This window comes from Lepus europaeus, chromosome 11, assembly GCF_033115175.1.
Source record: "Lepus europaeus isolate LE1 chromosome 11, mLepTim1.pri, whole genome shotgun sequence".
NCBI lineage: Eukaryota > Metazoa > Chordata > Mammalia > Lagomorpha > Leporidae > Lepus > Lepus europaeus.
In genome coordinates, this window is record NC_084837.1 from 105,929,843 (window position 1) to 105,948,351 (window position 18,509).

General features: G+C 51.6%; 1 protein-coding gene across 2 annotated transcripts in view; it reads left to right on the plus strand.

Annotated features, from left to right (window-relative positions):
- PDE8A (phosphodiesterase 8A) overlaps positions 1–18,509 on the plus strand; it is a 141,734-nt gene that overhangs the window by 114,499 nt on the left and 8,726 nt on the right. For both annotated transcript variants that reach the window (XM_062206303.1, XM_062206304.1), the window contains 11 exons: positions 433–484; positions 570–612; positions 3,935–4,012; positions 9,736–9,806; positions 10,048–10,212; positions 11,464–11,512; positions 11,716–11,851; positions 13,094–13,292; positions 14,624–14,841; positions 16,074–16,206; positions 17,868–18,035. In XM_062206303.1, coding sequence (XP_062062287.1) covers positions 433–484; positions 570–612; positions 3,935–4,012; positions 9,736–9,806; positions 10,048–10,212; positions 11,464–11,512; positions 11,716–11,851; positions 13,094–13,292; positions 14,624–14,841; positions 16,074–16,206; positions 17,868–18,035 — 1,312 coding nt within the window. The remainder of the gene's footprint in view (positions 1–432; positions 485–569; positions 613–3,934; positions 4,013–9,735; positions 9,807–10,047; positions 10,213–11,463; positions 11,513–11,715; positions 11,852–13,093; positions 13,293–14,623; positions 14,842–16,073; positions 16,207–17,867; positions 18,036–18,509) is intronic.

Genomic DNA, 18,509 nt, shown 5'->3' on the forward strand with positions numbered 1-18,509 from the left:
TACATGAACAGTCAGTGGCTTCAGAGCCTTGTTTTAGGCTTGTATCTGAAACAGGGAACCAGGAGTAGATGGCTTATTGGAACTTGAAGGAGAGTGTTGATGTAAAGGGTCGGGAAAATCAGAACACGGCAGAGACCACGAAGCTCTTGGTCGCTTAGCATGCAGTGCGTTTTAAAAGGCACGCACATTCTTACCGTCTGTGATGGTACTTGGGAAGAAGTTGGTTGTTTTCACTGAAGTCACTTCTTTCCTACAGAGCCCCTAGAAGATGTTTGCAAACTCTTGTTCACTTGCTGGTGGCCAGGGCCACAAAGAATAAATAAGAGTGGTATTGTCAAAGCGGGTACTGTTTTTCATAATGAAAGTTTAACTACATATCCATCAAAGTGGAGAGCCGGGAGCGAATTAATGCTTTTTTTTCCCTACTTACAGAAAAATTAGACACTATGTGTCCATTATCAGAATGTGCAATGGCAACAATAAGGTACGTGAGGACAGCCCTGGGACCCCAGGCACCCCCACGAGACTTCAGACAACCAGAACTAAAGTCTTGTCGAATTCATTTTTAGGCTGAGAAAATACCTGAATGTGTTCAGTCGGACACTCATGCAGGTATGGCACCTTGTACTCCTTCTTGGGGCTCATTTAAGCTTTGGGAAGAAAACCGAGCAGATCCTTACTGTGCCAGCCGGGCCTGCCTGGCGTAGCGACAGGGCCATGGTTTCCTCCCCCTGACTCCTAGGGGCATCATCCAAGGCTCAGGCACTTGTGGACGTTCTGCCCGCACCCCAGGGTGAGCCTCTGCCTGTGGGGAGACAGCCCACTCAAGGCGTGAGCTCATGTGACATGCGTGGAGGAGAGTCTGCTTTTACGAGCTGCTGTGTGCTTCTGAGGCCGAGGGTTAGGTGTCAGACCGGACGCTGGAGCTTGGAACTCATTGTCCGTGCTGTCAGTCATCACCAGCAGCCTACAGGACAGTGGTGGGGCCCCTAACTTGCCCCACTTGTCTGTCTCTTACCAGTCCTGGGCCGCCTTCTGTCCCTCTCCATGTCTGTATCACAACAGATGCTTTTGCCTGATCAAGGGAACAATGCTGGGGGGAAAAAAAGCTTTCATTTATCTTCTCCACAACATGAGCTCTGACACGTCCCAGGAACACTTCTCTTTAATGGGGGGGGGGGGGACCATTTGGGTGCACTTCAGGGACAGCTGACCTTGTTCCTACCGACCCCACTGGCAGCAGAGGCCCTGGCAGTCATAGGCAATGTTAGGTGCGGTAAGAACCTCCACCGTGCCCCTGTGGATGGCTTCTGAAAGCAGGCAGAGGATTGAGTCTGCACTGTGGCGTGCTCCAGGGACTCGGGGAGCAGTGATCCCAAGGGGATGTTGGAGCTGGGGATCTGGTGTTTAGACAAGATCAGTGATGAATGCTCAGGGAGATCCAGCCTGTGAAGTCTGCCTCTGTTCTCTCCACAGCCACCCTCAGCGCACACCCCACTGCTGCCTGCTCCCCCATCCACACAGCTGCTGCTCCACTCCACACAGCTGACCTCCCCCTCTTGCCCCTCTTAGCTATAGCTGCACAACACGGCTCATCCTTTGCCTCTCTGCCCCCACCCCAGAGGGGACTGTGCCACGGCCCCTGCAGTCCCCTGTCCTCACGGTTACTCCTGCCGCTCTTAATACACCCACCTTGACCATACCTTCTTCCTCTCACCTCCTTGATGGCTGCCGTAGGGCCTGGCACGGGTTAAGTGGCCAGGAAGCGCCTGTTCCCGGATGGGAGCAGAAGTCCGAGCCAGGTCTTACCAGGCAGTTGTGTGGGCGTGAATGGAGGGGACCTCGGGCTGAAGGAGTGAGGAGAGGGCACGCGTGTCCAGGCCGTTCCAGACACAGCACACGCGTGGAAGGCACGCTGCGGCTGGCAGGCTCGCGCGGCCTCGGGTGCTCAGTTTTCTTTATCCCTGCGACGTTCAGCACTTTGCCCGGGAGCTGCAGTCAGGGTGGCTGGCTGGACGTCACGGTGCGTTGATCTGTGCACAGGGATGTGCGGCGGTGGAGTAGAGCTGGCTTGTCGTTGCTGAACGTCTGTTTCATGCTCAGCCCAGTGCTGGTCCTGGCCCTCCAGTCACTCACAGTTGGCAAGGAAGACAGTGGCCCAGACCATCGGCCAGTGCTGCGGCAGGGCTGGACACGAAGGGAAGGCTTCCCACAGCTCAGGCTGGGGGTGCGGGTTACCCAGTGCTGAAGGCCCGGGCACTGGGAGAGGGTCACTGCCACCTGGGCACAGAGGTCTGTGAGCCGTCACGTCATACATCCTTCACGGGGACTGACCAGAGGGATCCCGCTCTCACACAACTCCGTGCCACCCTGCAGGGTTGGGATCTTGTCCTAAAAACTGATGGGCCCCGGCAGTGTCCTGACTGGGAAAGTGATTTGGTCAGAGCTTTGCTTTGGAAGGACCACGTGGCTGCCTGCGGAGGATGGGTAGAGGGAGCGAGGTTGGGGACTGTGGGACCAGTGGGGGGGATGTGGTGACCCCAGAGGATAGCACGTGCCTGAGCCATGACAAGGCAGAGCGGGAATGGGCAACAGCGGTGCTGAGAAGGTAGATGGGGCCCATGCGTCAGGCTGAGCAGTGGGCAGGGAGGACAGAGGTGGTTTGTCTCCACCTGTGCAGAAAGGTGACCTGGGATTCAGGCAGACCTGGGGACAGGTGAGTCCATTCTGGATAAGGAGCTGATGGCAGTGCCTGAGGAGTGGGGTGGGTACGGCAGTTGGGTAAGATGTGAGCAGTCAGGTCTGCGGCACAGGAGAGGGCTGGGGTAAGATGGCTGCCCAGGAATCTGCAGCTGTAGGAGGGAGCGGGATCGGGGAGAAGAGCAGAGCCAAGGACAGAACCTTTGGAACCACTGCAGGGGGAGCGGGAGGACCAGGAGGACATCATGGGAGGTATCAGTCTCCCAGGAGCACAGGCCCTGTGAAAGGAGGGTGTGCTAAGAGGGCTTGGTCATGTCCAGTGCCACGGTGGAGTCGGGTAGGAACTGCAGTGTGGCCCTCAAAGTTAGCAGCAGGAGGTGACCCCGGCAGGTGCACTGCCAGTGTGCAGCAAGGGGAGAAGCCTCTCTGGTGCAGAGGAGCACTAGCGGCCTGCCCCGGGGGTCCTCTCGGATCAGGGAAGGAATGGGTTCCAAGTGAGGAAACCAAGATGAGGCGCAGAGAAGCTGCCTCCAGGGTTGGAAACCCGGGGCTGGAACGCCCACCGCACCTCGGGATCAGCTGCAAGTCACCTCCCCATTTTCTTGTCTGTGAGATGGGACATGAAGTGTGGCAGCCAGCAGGTGCACAGAGGGAACCGTGAGAAAGTTCACCCAGCCATTGGTGACTGGTGTGGGGCTTGGGGGTACACAGGAGTCAGTGGTGGCACCCTGTTTGAGCCCTGGAGAGCAGCAGTGCCCTTCGCATAGAGCGGGGTCGGCCGGAACAAGGTCAGCTGTCCCTGAAGTGCACCCAAATGGTCCCCCCCCCCATTAAAGAGAAGTGTTCCTGGGACGTTTCAGAGCTCATGTTGTGGAGAAGATAAACGAAAGCTTTTTTTCTTTTAGGGCAAACATGTCTGGGGGTCAGAATTTCCCACCCCATTTTACTCACTTACGTAGGAGAACTTGCCCCAAGCCCATCTCTGCCCTTGTTAGTAGATGCTGGGGCTCTGCGATTGTTGCCTGTAGCCTGCAAAGCCCAGGTTAGTGAGGGCACCATGGGACCTTGGCGACTGCCACCCCGGCACCTGGGTGCAGGCTCCTCTGTGCACTGTTGAGTGTTGTGAAACCTTAAATGGCTTTCTAATTCTGAAATTGTTTAAATGGATAACCTCCCCTAATATGTTGCTAGAATCTCTTTGGTGAGGTAATTTATAATCTCACTGTTCCCACAGATACCCAGACAGGCAAGCATAAAGACAGGAGGAAAGGCTCCCTGGATGTCAGAGCTATTGCTTCTCGCACAAGTGAAGGTGAGTGCCCCGGACAAGAAGAAACGTGATCATCTCAATGCAGGCCAGACGAGGCCAGCCCACCGCAGTGCACCTGCCTGGTCTTCCCAGGCAGGAGAAGGAAGGGCTCTCAGGGCCTGGGGTCCTGTTTCCCCTGCTCCCTGCTCCCGCCAGCGGCCTCCATTCTGAGCTTTCCAGTGGGCTGTCCAAGTTTTTTGTCTATTTTTATAATTGTGTTGCTTTTCTTGTTGATTTGTAGGAATTCTCTTGTTTAATTAAGCTATAGAGAGCTCCCTGCTGTTGGTTCACTCCCCCAGATGCTTACAATGGCTGCCAGCTAGGGCCGAAGCCAGAAAAAGTATCCCGTGTGTGCTGCCACCGATTTTCTGAGCTGTGACAGCACATGTCGGGTGACTGCTGTAGTGGTAGGAGCTGTGCGTTGGCAATTCTTAATGATCCACTCCATGGGGTGGGGGCGGGGGCGGGGGTGCAGTTTTCCATGGGAACGTACCTTCTGGGGAGGTGGGAGCTATTTGGGGATGATGGAAGACTCTTTTTATTATTATTATTATTATTTTTTATTTTTTTGACAGGCAGAGTGGACAGTAGAGGGAGACAGAGAGAAAGGTCTTCCTTTTTGCCATTGGTTCACCCTCCAATGGCCGCCGCGGTAGACGCGCTGCGACCGCGCACCGCGCTGATCCAATGGCAGGAGCCAGGTGCTTCTCCTGGTCTCCCATGGGGTGCAGGGCCCAAACACTTGGGCCATCCTCCACTGCCCTCCCTGGCCACAGCAGAGAGCTGGCCTGGAAGAGAGGCAACCGGGACAGGATCGGTGCCCCGACCAGGACTAGAACCCGGTGTGCCGGCGCCACAAGGCGGAGGATTAGCCTGTTAAGCCACGGCGCCGGCCGTGATGGAAGACTCTTATTAAGCAGCTACTCTTTAACCCATGGAGGCCAAGCTTCCAATTCTGTGAATATTTCGAAGACATAATACTTACTTCAGAATTACCATCCATGGTGTATTTATTGCTCAGTTTAAGTCTTTATAAGTGGCCTATATATAGGACAGTAACCCTGGTTAAGTTCTAATTGAAATATACTAGAGATTGTGTACATGCATGAGCTGAGTGACCTAGTGTGTTTAAAGTAATCAAAATTATATATAAGGGCCGGCATTGTGGCAGAGCAGGCCAACCATCCCATGTGGGTGCCGGTTTGAGTCCTGGCTGCTCCACTTCCAATCCAGCTCCCTGCTAATGTGCCTGGGAAAGCAGCAGAAGTGGCCCTGCCACCCACATGGGAGATTCAGATAGAGTTCAACCTGGCCCAGCCCTGAATAGTGTGGCCATTTGAGGAGTGAACCAGCTCTCTTTCTCTCTTTCCTTCTCTCTGTAACTCTGCCTTTCAAAGAAATAAATAAATCTTTAAAAAAAGAACATTGTGTATAGAAAGTATGGAGGCAAATATTATTGATGGCTGTGTATGTTTTTTGGCCCAGAGGGAATAGGGAAGGATACAGGGCTGGACGTTAACGATTGGAAAGTCGAAGCCTTGCAAGACGCTATCTGCTAAGATTATACAGCACAGCATTTTTGTGCAAGTTGTTTTCTGTTTTGAAAGGTAAAGAGGCAGATCTTGCCTGCAACAACTGGGGCTGGACCAGACCAAAACCAGGGGCTGGGAATTCACTGAGTCTCGCACGTGGGTGGCAGGGACCCAGTGATCCATCACTTGCTGCCCCCGCCCAGGGCGCACATTAGCAGGAAGCTGGGATCAGGGTGGAGCCAGGGCTCTAACCCAGGCACTCAGTGACAGGATATTCATGTCCCAGGTGGTGTTTTCACCACTCACCGAACACCTGTTCCTTCAAGTCCCGTTGTGGGCGTATGTGTTCAGCTTCTACCTAGAAGTGGAATTGCCAAGCCTCAGGGTAGCTGCAGACTGTTCTCCAGCATCGGTTGTACCATATTACTTTCTAGCACTAACCTGAAAATTCCAGCATTTCAAATGTTAGCTATTTTGGTGGTTTTCATTTTAATTTTGCTGAAGACTAATGAGGTTAAGCACCATTTCATGTACTTATTGGCCACTGGGATAGCCTCTTTTGAAAAAAAAAAAAAGATTTATTTATATAAATAAAATATATAAGGGTTTATATAAATAAAATAAATAAGGGTTAACACAGAGAGAAGGAGAAAGAGAGATCTATCTGCTGGTGCACTTCCCAGATGGCTGTAATGCCCAGGTCTGGGCCATGCCGAAGCCAGGAGCTTCTACCAGGTTTCCCACATAGGTGGCAGGGGCCTGCGTACTTGGGCTGTCTTCCATTCCTTCTCCCAGGCCATTGGCAGAGGCTGGATTGGAAGTAGAGCAGCTGGGCCTTGAAATGGTACCCATATGGGATGCTGGTGTTGTAGGTGGTGGCTTAGCCCACTACACCCTAGCGCCAGCTCCTGGGATATCTCTTGTGAAGTGCTCTCCAAGTCTTATTTGCCCATTTTTGTAATTAGGCTATGTTTTCTTACTGATGTGTGGGAATTCTGTTGATTGAGAGGCAGAGAAACAGAGACATACAGGGAGAACTCCCCATCCACTGGTTCAGTCCCCAAATGCTTGAAATCAACCTTAGTTAGAGCTGAAGCCAGAAACCAGAAATTCAGTCCAGGTCACCCCTGTGGGTGGCAGAGGATCCGATTACTTGAGCCATCCCCACTGCCTTCCAGGGTCTGCATGAAAAGAAATGAGTCAGGAGTGGCGCCAGCTGTGAAGCCCAGTACTCCAGTATGGAGTGTGGCCATCTTAACTGTGAGGCCAAATGCCCATCCCTGGAATTCCTTATGTGTCCCAGATAAGGGTCATCTATTGGATACATGAAAGTACTTCAGAAAGCTCATATACAAATGGAATTAAAGATAACTTTATTTTGGTACAAAAAATTTTATAAATCCTTGCATTGTTTTTTCATAAGGTACATTTGCCATGAGATTTCTGGAAACCCCTTATATACATGGAATTCAATATTTATACCAAAATAAACTTTATGTTCTATGAACTTTTAGAAATAACCTTGTATGTATTATATCACAGCTGTATTTTCTTAGTCTGTGATTTGCTGTTTGCTCTCTTAATTGTGTCTTCTGATGAACAGGTGCTGGATTTTCTTTTTTAAAAATTTATTTGTTTGAAAGACAAAGTTACAGAAAGAGGGAGAGACAGAGAGATCTTCCATCTTCTGTTTTTTTCCCCAGATAGCCACAGTGACCTGGGCCAGGACCCACTGAAGTTGGGAGCCTGGAGCTCCATCTGGGTCTCCCACGTGTGTGCAGGGACCCAAGCACTTGGGCCATCTTCCACGGCTTCCCAGGCACATTGAACAAAGAGCTGGATTGGAAGTGGAGCAGCTGGGGCATGACTCAGTGCCCACATGGGATGCTGTTGTTGCAGGTGGCGGCTTAACCCACTAATCCTCAACACAGGCCCCTGCGGTCTTTAGTGAAGTTCATTTTACCAGTGCTATTACGGCTAGTGCTTTTTGCATCCTGTTTGACACATTTGTCTCAGGGCTGGCATTACAGTGTTGCAGGTAAAGCCACCACCTGCAACACCAACATCCCATGTGACTACTGGTTCTTGTCCTGTCTGCTCCACTTTGATCCAGCCCACTGCTAATGGCCGGGGGAAAGCAGCAGAAAATGGCCCAAGTGTTTGGGCTCTTGTGCCCACCTCGGAGATCTAGATGGAGTTACTGGCTTCAGCCTGGCTCAGCCCTGGCCATTGCAGCCATTGGGGAATGAACCAGCGGATGGAAGACCTCTCTTTGTCTCTTTCTCTGCAACTCTGACTTTCAAATAAATAAATAAATCGTGTGTGTGTGTGTGTGTGTTTCTCTATCCCAAAGCCATGAAGATATTCAAAATGATTTATTCTAGAAGTTTGTTGATTGATCTTTCACTTTGGGTCTCTAATCCATTTTGAATTATTATTTATATCTGGTGAGGGTAGACATGGAAATCTAACTGATCAGCCACCATATTAGAAAATCACCTTTTGTATAGTACTGTTACTGTAAATCAGGAGGTTGAATACGTGATGTGTCTGGATTCTGTTCTGTCTCACTTCTCTGTACATGCCCCAGTATAACAACCGATTACTCTAGTCTTACAGAAAGTCCGACTGTCTGCTAGGGGCAGCTCTTCTGCAGTGTCTTGGTTATGCAGGTCCTTTGCATTTCCAGTAACACTCAGAATTAGCCCGTTCACACACACACACACACACACACGCACCCTTCCCTCACTCTCCTTCCCGCCTAGACTTAGTACCTTGAATCTGTAGCTCAGTTTGGGTAAAATTATGTCTCTATTTACTTAGGTCTTTGTTTTCTCTCAGCAGTGTCTTGTATTTCATTACAGAAATCTTACAGATAGTTCATCCGATTTGTTCTTAGCTAATGATGGTTTTTGGTGCTATTGTAATGGTGTTTTTCATTTGCATTTTCAATTGCTTAGTAGTATATAGAAATACAATTTGTTTTTACATATTGACCTTGTACACAGTAGCTTTGATAAACTTATTGACTGTAAGAGTAGATTAGTACATTTGTACATTTCTTTGGGCTTTCTTTTTCTTAGCTTATTGCACTTACACTGTTTGATATTTATAATTCAGTTATTTATTTGGCAAAATTATGTCTTTGTCATATACATGATGTTTTAAAATATATATACATTGTGGGATAGCTAAATAGAGCAAATTAGCAAATGCATCACTTTATTGCCTTATTTCTTATGGTGAGAATACTTAAAATCCACTGTCTTACCAATTTCCCAGTCACCATGTTACATAGTAGATCTGTATTGTGTGATCTGTTTAAATATTTGCCACTGTTATTATATTTTAAAATGAGGATAAGTCCTTTTATGACAGTGGTAGACAGTGGCTTTTAATTCTGATTTAATGACCTGTTGGGTAAAATGGAAAGTTGGCAGCCACGTGCTGGTCACCAAAATTAGATTTAAATGCTGTTGATTTGAGGCCCCTGAATTGGACAGTGCCTGTCCTTGGGCCTCACTGGTAAAATGAAGCTGACACATCAGTGTGGGGACAGCCGAAGCCCTCTGGAGGTCTCTGAGGGACTCCTCTGTTCTTTGCCTCGGCTGGGCTCCTCCCGCCCCAGAGGAACCACTGTTGCCAGGAACAGCAGGCGGTTATCAAACCGCTGTGCCTTCTGGCCACTGCCTGCCTCATTGAGAGCGTTTGCCTCATCGCAGATTAAGCCTCACTTGGAAAGCACCAGTGGGTGCCTTGAAACGTTGAACCAGAAACTCCTGTGTTTCTAGTGAGCTGCAATCATTACAGGAAACAAAGAGCTTGTGTGGCATTGTCTTCCTGAACATTGTCACTCCTGGAGAGCAGCAGGCAGGAGAATTACAAAGCCTTATTGTTAGAGACACAGAAAGGGGCTAGCTGTTTGGCCTTGGCTGGCTGAATTGCTTCCTGTTTTCTCTCTGGCCTGTGACGTCAGACGTTCAGGCCCTGGGGCGGGTGTGCGTCCTCCACTGAGGAGAGCAGAGGTGGTTACGCCGGAACCCCTGGCTCGGGCATGGGGCGGAAGCTCAGCATTCACGGGATGCTGGTGCTGCTCCCCATTCCATGGCTGAGACAGCTGTGGCCTGGGGAGGAGGGGAGGCCACAGTGCTCGGCGGCTGCCGCTCCCCAACTTCTACATCCTTTTCTCCACAGTGTCCAGCCAGAGACGCCATTCCTCCATGGCCCGCATACATTCCATGACGATCGAGGCGCCCATCACCAAGGTGAAGCAGCGTGGGGCTGGCCTCCCAGGAGCAGGCAGGCCCCTGTTTCCCCCGGGGAGAAGGAGCAGGGATCCGCAGCACCTACACTGCTCTCCTCCCTGTGGCCTGCCTCCTCCAAGAGGATGTGAGGCGGGAACACCAGAAGCAGCCTTGAGTTAGCGCAGTGGGCCCAGTGAAGCACTTGCTCGATTTCTCCCATTGTTTTCAGGGCTGAACGCCAGCGTTTTCTCTCCATACACAGGTGATCAATATTATCAATGCTGCCCAGGAAAGCAGTCCCATGCCTGTGACAGAAGCCTTGGACCGTGTGTTGGAAATCCTGAGAACCACTGAATTATATTCTCCCCAGTTCGGTGCTAAGGATGACGACCCCCACGCCAATGACCTTGTTGGGGGCCTGATGTCTGTAAGTACGTGAGTCGGCTCCTAGCTGGGGCCTGGCCTTGTTTCCGCAGAGCTTTTGCTGTTTGGAGAGGCAGGGACACTGCGGAGCCTGACCTCCTCCACCCTGGGCTCAGCTGCGCTCTGGCCTCACCGCCGGCCACCCACTGCCCCTCCTAGGGACACCTCAGCTTGGGACACAGAAGAGAGGGACTGAATTCTTACAGGCTCAGAGCCAGGCCACCCAGTGTTGCTTAGGGTTTCTGTGAGCAATTTATTTAAGTAAACATTTCTAGGTGTGTTAAAGATGTTTAAAACAAGAATGAAAGAAAACCAATAAATATTATCACACGAAATTGCAAAACAGGAAGACCACCTTTCTCTTTGTTCTGCCATGTGTGTTTGCAAAGGCTCTGAGAGTGGGCCGGAAATCTCCAAAGCATCCAGATGAAAGTGGATGATTCCATGGGGAAGGCATCCTTAGGGATATCTCAGTAGAAGGGAGCTTTGCACCACAGTCTGTTGAGGGAGTCCTGGCCGTCTCCTCCAGCCCCTCTGGGAGAGACTACTCACGAGGGAGGAACAGTCTTGGGGAGGTCATTGTGTCACCTGTTATCCTGGTCAGGAATAAAAGTTACCTCTGTACCAATTCTTGCTTTCTGAAGTCGCTTGGTTTCAGGCAAATAAGGTTTTAGGCAGCAACCTAGAAGGTGGAGTGGTTCCCAGCAGTGGTCGCCTCTACCTGCCGGGGACAGAGGCACCTCCAGCCTGTAGGTGAAGGGAGAGTGATGAGGGCTCTGGGGAGAAGGGCTGGGAGTAAGGCGGCGAGAGTCAGGCTGGCGAAGAGGAGCCGCGCGGCAACTGGGTATGGCCTGCCGCTCTGGGAGCAGCGGGGTCAGCTGGGGGATGAGGTCCTTCAAAGGCTCTTGCAAAGGAAGCCTGGTGAGCTCAGTGCGAGGAAGGTGACAAGAAGTGGTAGGGAAGGTAGTGGGGCACGGGAGGTTGTCCACAAGAAGCCAGGATGGGCCTTGAGTGTGCAAAGGGATGCCAGGCTTTGGGGGCCTCTTGAGTTCACCTCCCTGATGTTACCCCTGCCCCTGGGGTCGGTACCCCGCAGGGCCAGCCCAGATCTTCAGGCTGCCGTGCTGTGCAGGAAGTGACGGGGTTCACGGTTGGCCATGGTGGTGGTCGGGGCTGCCCTGCGTCGTCCTCTGCCCAGGGCTGCCATGGAGGAGAGTGGAGTCGTGACTGTTCTTGTTTTCCTTGGTTTCATCAGGATGGTTTGCGGAGGCTGTCGGGGAATGAATATGTCCTTTCAACAAAAAGTAAGTTTTTGTTTTTGACTTTTATAGATCACTGTGATACTGCAGTGGAGCTTAAATGAAGAAAATGGTTTTTGCAGATAAAGCTTTTCAGATGAGTTTTCTCATCAGCAAGTTTCTTGGTCCTAAAACCTGAGAGACAAAGCAAACATCCCTCGTGCAGATGTGTGCTGTGAAGCCCATTAACTTGGCTCTCCAAATTGCAGGCCTCCCACAGGTTTCAAGCAGTATGATCACTCCCATCTCCCTGCCCGACATCCCTCCACGGATAGCTCGGGCCATGGAAGACGAGGAAACCTGGGACTTCAACATTTTCGAACTGGAGGCTGCCACCCACAATAGGTGAGTCCCAGGCAGCTCAGCAGATGAAGAGCTGGGAACGAGGCTACTCAAGGGGGTGGATTGTGGGCAGAGCTGGTTCCTGGTCAGGGTGGCAGGTGGCCCGGAGTCGCCTGAGGAGTCTGCAGGGCCTATGGCAGCAGCACATTGGTGGGAGGCATGACACTGAATGAGTGACTCAACTTCCCCAAAGAGCTGAGGGCTTTAATGTTTTTCTGTGAAATAGGATATTAATTTTTCCTGCAGATGGGAACATAGTGAGTTTGCCAAGAGCCCCACTTAGCACCTAGAGCTGACGTGTGTTTGCCAACACATTTGACGAGGACTGCCCTCAGATCTTGGCTGCCATATTGGTGACAGGCGTGGGGACGCTGTTAGCCTCCCCTGCTGTGACCACAGAGAGTGGGGCTGCATGTTCAGTTTCACACCTTGCTGGGGAAGAAGCACTCAGCAGAGGGAGATCACTGGGCACATAGGGCAGGGGTGTCAGGGAGCTGAGGTCTGCTGGGACTGCCCTGTGTGCTCTCAGGAGAGGCCAGTCTGAGTGCACTGTCCCTAGGTCAGCCCCTGCTCATGCTCGCACGAGCCAGCCTCCACTCGCATCCCCAGCACCACCTAGAACACTCCTGTGGCAAGTGGATCTTTGAGCACCTGCTTTTCAGGTTAGTGACGCTGCAGCAGGTCCGTTCAAGTCCTCTGAACACCGTGGATGCTGTCTGCAGAGCCATGTGTCTTGACCTTCCAAGGCCCAGGCCAGGTGCTGGATCCAGGTGACTTCTCAAGGAAGGACCCAGTTCAGTGGCCAGCCGGTCACTTTCTCAGGAGAAACCCCCCTCCTCCTGTGTCACCCACCTCCCATGACATGTGGCAGTGTCTGGCTCATATCTGGCCAATACCACAGGTCCAGCAGGTCTAGCGGAAAGGCTAGGGTTCGAATGGCACCAGTTTAGCCTGGAAAAAGAATTATGGAGGGTGCACAAGCATTACTTCAGCAGTGGAGAGCCCCGAGTAGAGTCTGAGGGCAGAAGCTGTTGTGGGCAGCAGCCGTCCCCCGGGGCACCCTGGGCCCCTGAAGGCATGAAGTGGAGAGCTGGGCTTCCCTGGGGCTGGTGGCGTCCACAGAGAGGCTGGCACCGCCCCCTCCTCTGCACCCTCTCTGGGACTTGCCTATTGCATCTGAACCTGTTCAGGACTCAAGACACTTGGCCTGCTTCATGCTAATGCTGTGGTTATTTTTCTCTATAGGCCTTTGATTTACCTTGGTCTCAAAACCTTTGCTCGCTTTGGAATCTGTGAATTCTTAAACTGCTCCGAGTCAACACTGAAATCGTGGCTACAAATTATTGAAGCCAATTACCATTCTTCTAACCCCTACCACAATTCTACACATTCGGCCGACGTGCTTCATGCCACTGCCTACTTCCTGTCCAAGGAGAGGATAAAGGTAAGCTGGCATGATGAGTGAGCAGAGCAGGGGGAGAGGCCTGTCCTTCTGTATCCACTGCTCAGGAGCAGTCCCACATGTGCATGTACTGGCACCGGCAGGGCAAGGCCACGGAGAATCGGGCAGGAAGTGCCTTGGAGCTCTGGGGAACTGATAGCCTCATCGGTGACAGCCATGCCTGCAGTGCAGGGAAGGCCGTTCCTCTGGGGTCTGTCTCAACCTCAGACAAGCACAGCCACGTCACTGTTGGAGAGCGTTGGTGAGGGTCTGAGACCCAGTTCATCACCTTTGCCACAGCCCTGCTCTCACCTGGAGTTGTCTACTTGGTCCTGGATTCCATCATCCAACCAGACACCCAAGTCAGAGACCTGAGCCCCCCGCCCAGCATCTGGATATATATATATATATATATATATATATGTGTGTGTGTGTGTGTGTGTGTATATGTATATGTATATATGTATATGTATGTATATGTATATATATATGCGCTAAACTAGAACTTAATAACAGTGAAATAAAGAATGTCAGACACTATAAACAAAGTATTTTTAAAGATTGATTAGCTTTATCCAAATAAAGAAAATAGAGATAAACAAGTTTGAAATAGAAAATGATGAAAGAGAGTACTACACGCATCTGTCCTCATCCTAAAGCTTTTATGATTTCTCTTGGGGAAAAAAAAGTTTAAGTCAAATTGATGCAGGAATTAGAAGACCAACAGAGGACAATAGCATGGAAGTAATTTTTAAATTATCAATTCATTTCTTCAAAACCTGGCTTCTCACCCAGATGGACAGGTGAGTTCTTCTGACTTTACAAAGGGAATTTTCTGGGTTACACAACCCTTTTCAGAGCCTTAAAAAGACAGAAAACTTCTAGATCACTTTATCAAACTCACTGAGCTATCATGTCAACCTAAGAAAGATGGCACCAAAAGGGGAGAGGACGAGGCCGATCCCAGTTAGTGTACTTGATACACGTTTAAAAATGATTGTTCTTTCTTACGTAGTGCACGTTAGTGCATGTTGGTCTGAATTGGTCTCTGAAATGGAGATTATTTGGTGGTGGGGTTGGAGAGGGCCTGGCGAGGAGGGGACTCCTAGCTGTTGTATCTTGGTGAGTCCTTACCTTGTGTGACGCTGAGAATCAGATACGTCTCCTAACAAACGTATGCCAAGACAGAGCGTCCTCAGAGTGGCGACAGGAGAACGAGATGTGCTCACGTAACGCACTTCTCAGGAACGTGAAATATCCGTACAGAGAGGTGACAGAGAGGCTTCCTTCCTTCAGTGCCCTACCCCGGTTTTGAAAAGATCTCTTGTTTTCAGGAAACTTTAGACCCAATTGACGAGGTGGCGGCCCTCATCGCGGCCACCATTCACGATGTGGACCACCCTGGGAGAACCAACTCCTTCCTGTGTAATGCCGGGAGTGAGCTGGCCGTGCTGTACAACGACATCGCCGTGCTGGAGAGCCACCACGCGGCCCTGGCCTTCCAGCTGACCCTTGGAGATGACAAGTGCAACATCTTTAAAAACATGGAGAGGTAAGAGCGACGACTCTCCTCACCTCTGCAGCTCGCCCCTCGAGAGGGCGCGTGGCCTGTGGTATGTTCCTGGAGCTGTCCCCATGGAAGACGTTGTTATTAATTCTTGTTAACCCCTTAAACACCGTAGGCTCCCGAGCAGTCCCTCCCTGAGCCCACCTCAGCTCCCTAACCCTAGACAACTGCTGACCCCTTCTCACTCGGCATAGGATTTCCAAGTTATTCAGTCCCTTGTGTTCCAACATTTCAAGAAGGGAGGCGAAGTGTGACGCTGCCGTCTGCCATCCCTGCTGGGGCATCGCCCTCGTCCCGCCGTGCCCAGCACACCTCTCGCCAATGTCTACGTTCACACATCGCATCCCTAACCCTCGCGCTAACGTTAACCTTGTTCCTTTGTAAAACTGTCACGTTTTTATTAGACAAGTGTTCTCAAGTGTTTGTTTCATCTCATTGAGCTCCTTAAAGTCTTGGGTGTCAGACGTCTCTGGCTCACCACGTGCCCATGGGTCTCCTGTGGTGCCTGGGACACGGCAGGGACTCGGTAAACATCAGCTGAGAAAGAAGTTCTGCTATGAGAAACACTTCCCGATTTGGATTTTTAAGGGAAATTTTAAGTGAGGTTTCCGATTTTACAGAACTGGCTTCGGCTGTGTCCTAGGATTCCGGAGGTGGAGTTAGAGTAGGTTTTATTCACACTGGCTGATAGATACGTCTCGCACCTCTGGAGGAACATCCCAGGCGCTGCCGCCTTTGGCTGTCTGCAGGGACAAGAACGGGGAACCGCAGCAGAGGGGTCGAGTGGAGCCCTCACGTCTTCCTCTGTAGCCTCCATGGATGGCCTCTTCCAAAACACGTCGTCGAGGCTGCTAAGCTAGAAACAGGGAGAAGGCGTCCGGCGGTCCCTGTGGTGTTCTCAGCCAGTGGAAGCTCGCCCTCCGTGGCCTCGGAGCCTCCGGGCGGAGTGCGTAACGGAGAGGCAGCTCTGCAGGTGCCGAGAACTGGCTTTGCTCACGCGACAGCGCCCCGTCAAATTCTTTCCTGGGAGCCGTATGCCTCACGCGAGACTGACAGCAGGCCAAAGGCAGCAGCTGTACTGAACGTCCATCCAGATCCCTTGCTAATGGTCTAGGCGCTAACCCACACTTCCCACCTCCCGTGGCGTTGGGCAGTGGTGTTAGCCAAGGGCACACGTCCTGGGTAACCTGCAGCCACCCCTCTGTCCCCTGACGCAGGAATGACTATCGGACGCTGCGCCAGGGTATCATCGACATGGTCCTGGCCACGGAGATGACCAAGCACTTTGAGCACGTCAACAAGTTTGTCAACAGCATCAACAAGCCCTTGGCAGCACTAGAGGAAAACGGGGTAAGGGGAGCCCAGTGCAGAGAGAGCCTGTCTCGGGACTGGTAGAGCCTCGAGTTGTGGAGACCCGGGTCCCGGGCATCACAAGCAGTGGGAGGGGCCCCTCCGGCTTGCGGAGTCCAGTTTCCATTGGCTGAAAGATTAATTGAAAGTACAACGTCTTGGCAGGAAAAGAAGTTAGGACATCCAAGTAGGTGTGAAGCCTCTGGAGGGAAGGGCAGATGATAGATGAACTCACTTCAGACAGGGGACCACTCCCGTGCCCCTTCTCCCAGATGCACCCCTCTTTTTCCTGGACATTCTAGGCCCCTCTGAGCGCTTCCAGGCTCTCCTCCAGCCACTCTCTCTGGGTCATTCCTTGTCAGCAGCAACTCTGCTCTGTTGGAAGGGAGGGCCCTGTGTTTGGGTCACAAGGACGAGAGCATTGCTGCCCCTCGCGGCTGGACTGGCGGCATGGCATCCACAACTCCTGGCAAGGATGACGTAACCTCTGGCCAGGCAGGGGGCCCAGCGGAGGGAGCAGCCAGAGCTGAGTCCCTGACCTGGTCCTGCTGTGCCATTTCCTTGGTGCAACGGGGGGAGTAGGCAGAGATCTCAAGGCATCACTCAGTGGCACCAATTACACCTAAGTGTGAGATTAGCAGCTTGAGATGTGTTCACCTTCACCCGTGACCCCACTTCCTCTGAGGCCCGCGGATGTGCTGTGACCTACCCTGCACTCACTGCGCCCTCCTCTCCAGCTCCTGTCGCCGTCTGAGACGCTTGCCCCACACGGGGCTGACTGATCGCTGGGGACGGGGTCACGGTCTTCTGACTCCGTTTCACCTGTACAGCTCATGTGTTTGGCCGCGGCCTTTGCTCCGTGTTCTGGTGTCAACAGCTAGTACAGCAGAAGGCCACAGAGCAGACAAACGCTGAGAGGGTCTGTGTACGACAGAATGAGAAACCCAGTGGGGCTCCTTGTGAAGGAGCCTTGGACTAAAGATGGAACCAGAAGTTCTTATCCCAGCTCAGCTGGGTGACTTTAGATGAGTCCTTCACCCCTCTTAGTCCCAGTGTTCTCATTTATAAAATGTAAGAATAAACAGTAGTACTTTCCATGTTTACCATATGACCCTGTGAGTGCAGATCACAGTTACTGTCCAGGCCTTTGTACATCGTAACTGTTAGGACAGGGTAGAGGAGTTCTCTCCATCTGACATGCCGGGGGCACTGAGGCCCGGTCCCCAAGGTCACATCTGTCTCAGGGCTGGGCTGAGATTCAGTTGTGAGAAGTAGGGAGCCTGGTGGACCACAGAGCCCTTTTGTTGTAAGGTCAGAGAAATATTGTAGTTTTTTCAGATCATACTGTTAGTAAGTATAACAAAAGAAAAACCAGTTGTTGAATTCTTACCAAGAGGGGGCGAGAGAGTGAACAAAAAGAGGCAAGGAGAGGGGAGAGGGTGGACACCCGCCCCAAGGCTGCCCTCTGCTCCCAGGCCTCCCTGGGCCTCGGCTCTTTCCCTTGGCAAAGGAAAGGCCCACTGGCTACTTGGAGTATTCGCTGCAACCCTTAACGTAGAGATCCTGGTCCATACTTTTCTGTGCTTACCCTGGGACCACGGCTTCTGGGGTCTGGCACCAGAAATTCATCTTAGTTGCTTGGAATTCCACTGATGTTTCAGGAAACTGATAAAGACCATGAAGCCATAAAAGCTATGCTCAGAACTCCAGAGAACCGGACTCTGATCAAACGAATGCTGATCAAGTGTGCGGACGTGTCCAATCCCTGTCGACCCCTGGACTACTGCATCGAGTGGGCTGCTCGTATCTCAGAAGAATACTTTTCTCAGGTGAGACCCTGCCTCCTCACTGCATAGAGCCAGAAGTCATCACAGGCGCAGTGGACTGAGAGCCGGGAAACCGGGGCGGGCGTTTGGCACAGTGGTCAAGCTGCTGCTCCCAGGTTCCCCACCCACTTCTGCTTCCCACTCCAGCTTCTTGCTCACGTGCACCCCCGGGGGCAGTAGCGATGACTCGGGTGGTTGGGTCCTTGTCACCCATGCAGGAGACCTGGATGGGGTTTTCCGCTCCAGGCTTCAGCCTGGCCCAGCAAAGCAATGGGTGGAAGATGTTTCTATGCCTGTCTCTGCCTCCTTCAAGTAAATTTTTACAAATAATGATAATAATAATAAGTATTACAGCTAGCAAATAGGTTCTTAAGGAAACCCTGACCTTGAGAAATATTTCTTATATTGTGTATTTACTGGCAATGAATTCTTTTTCCTCATCTGGGAGTACATTGATTGGACCTTCATCCTTGCTGC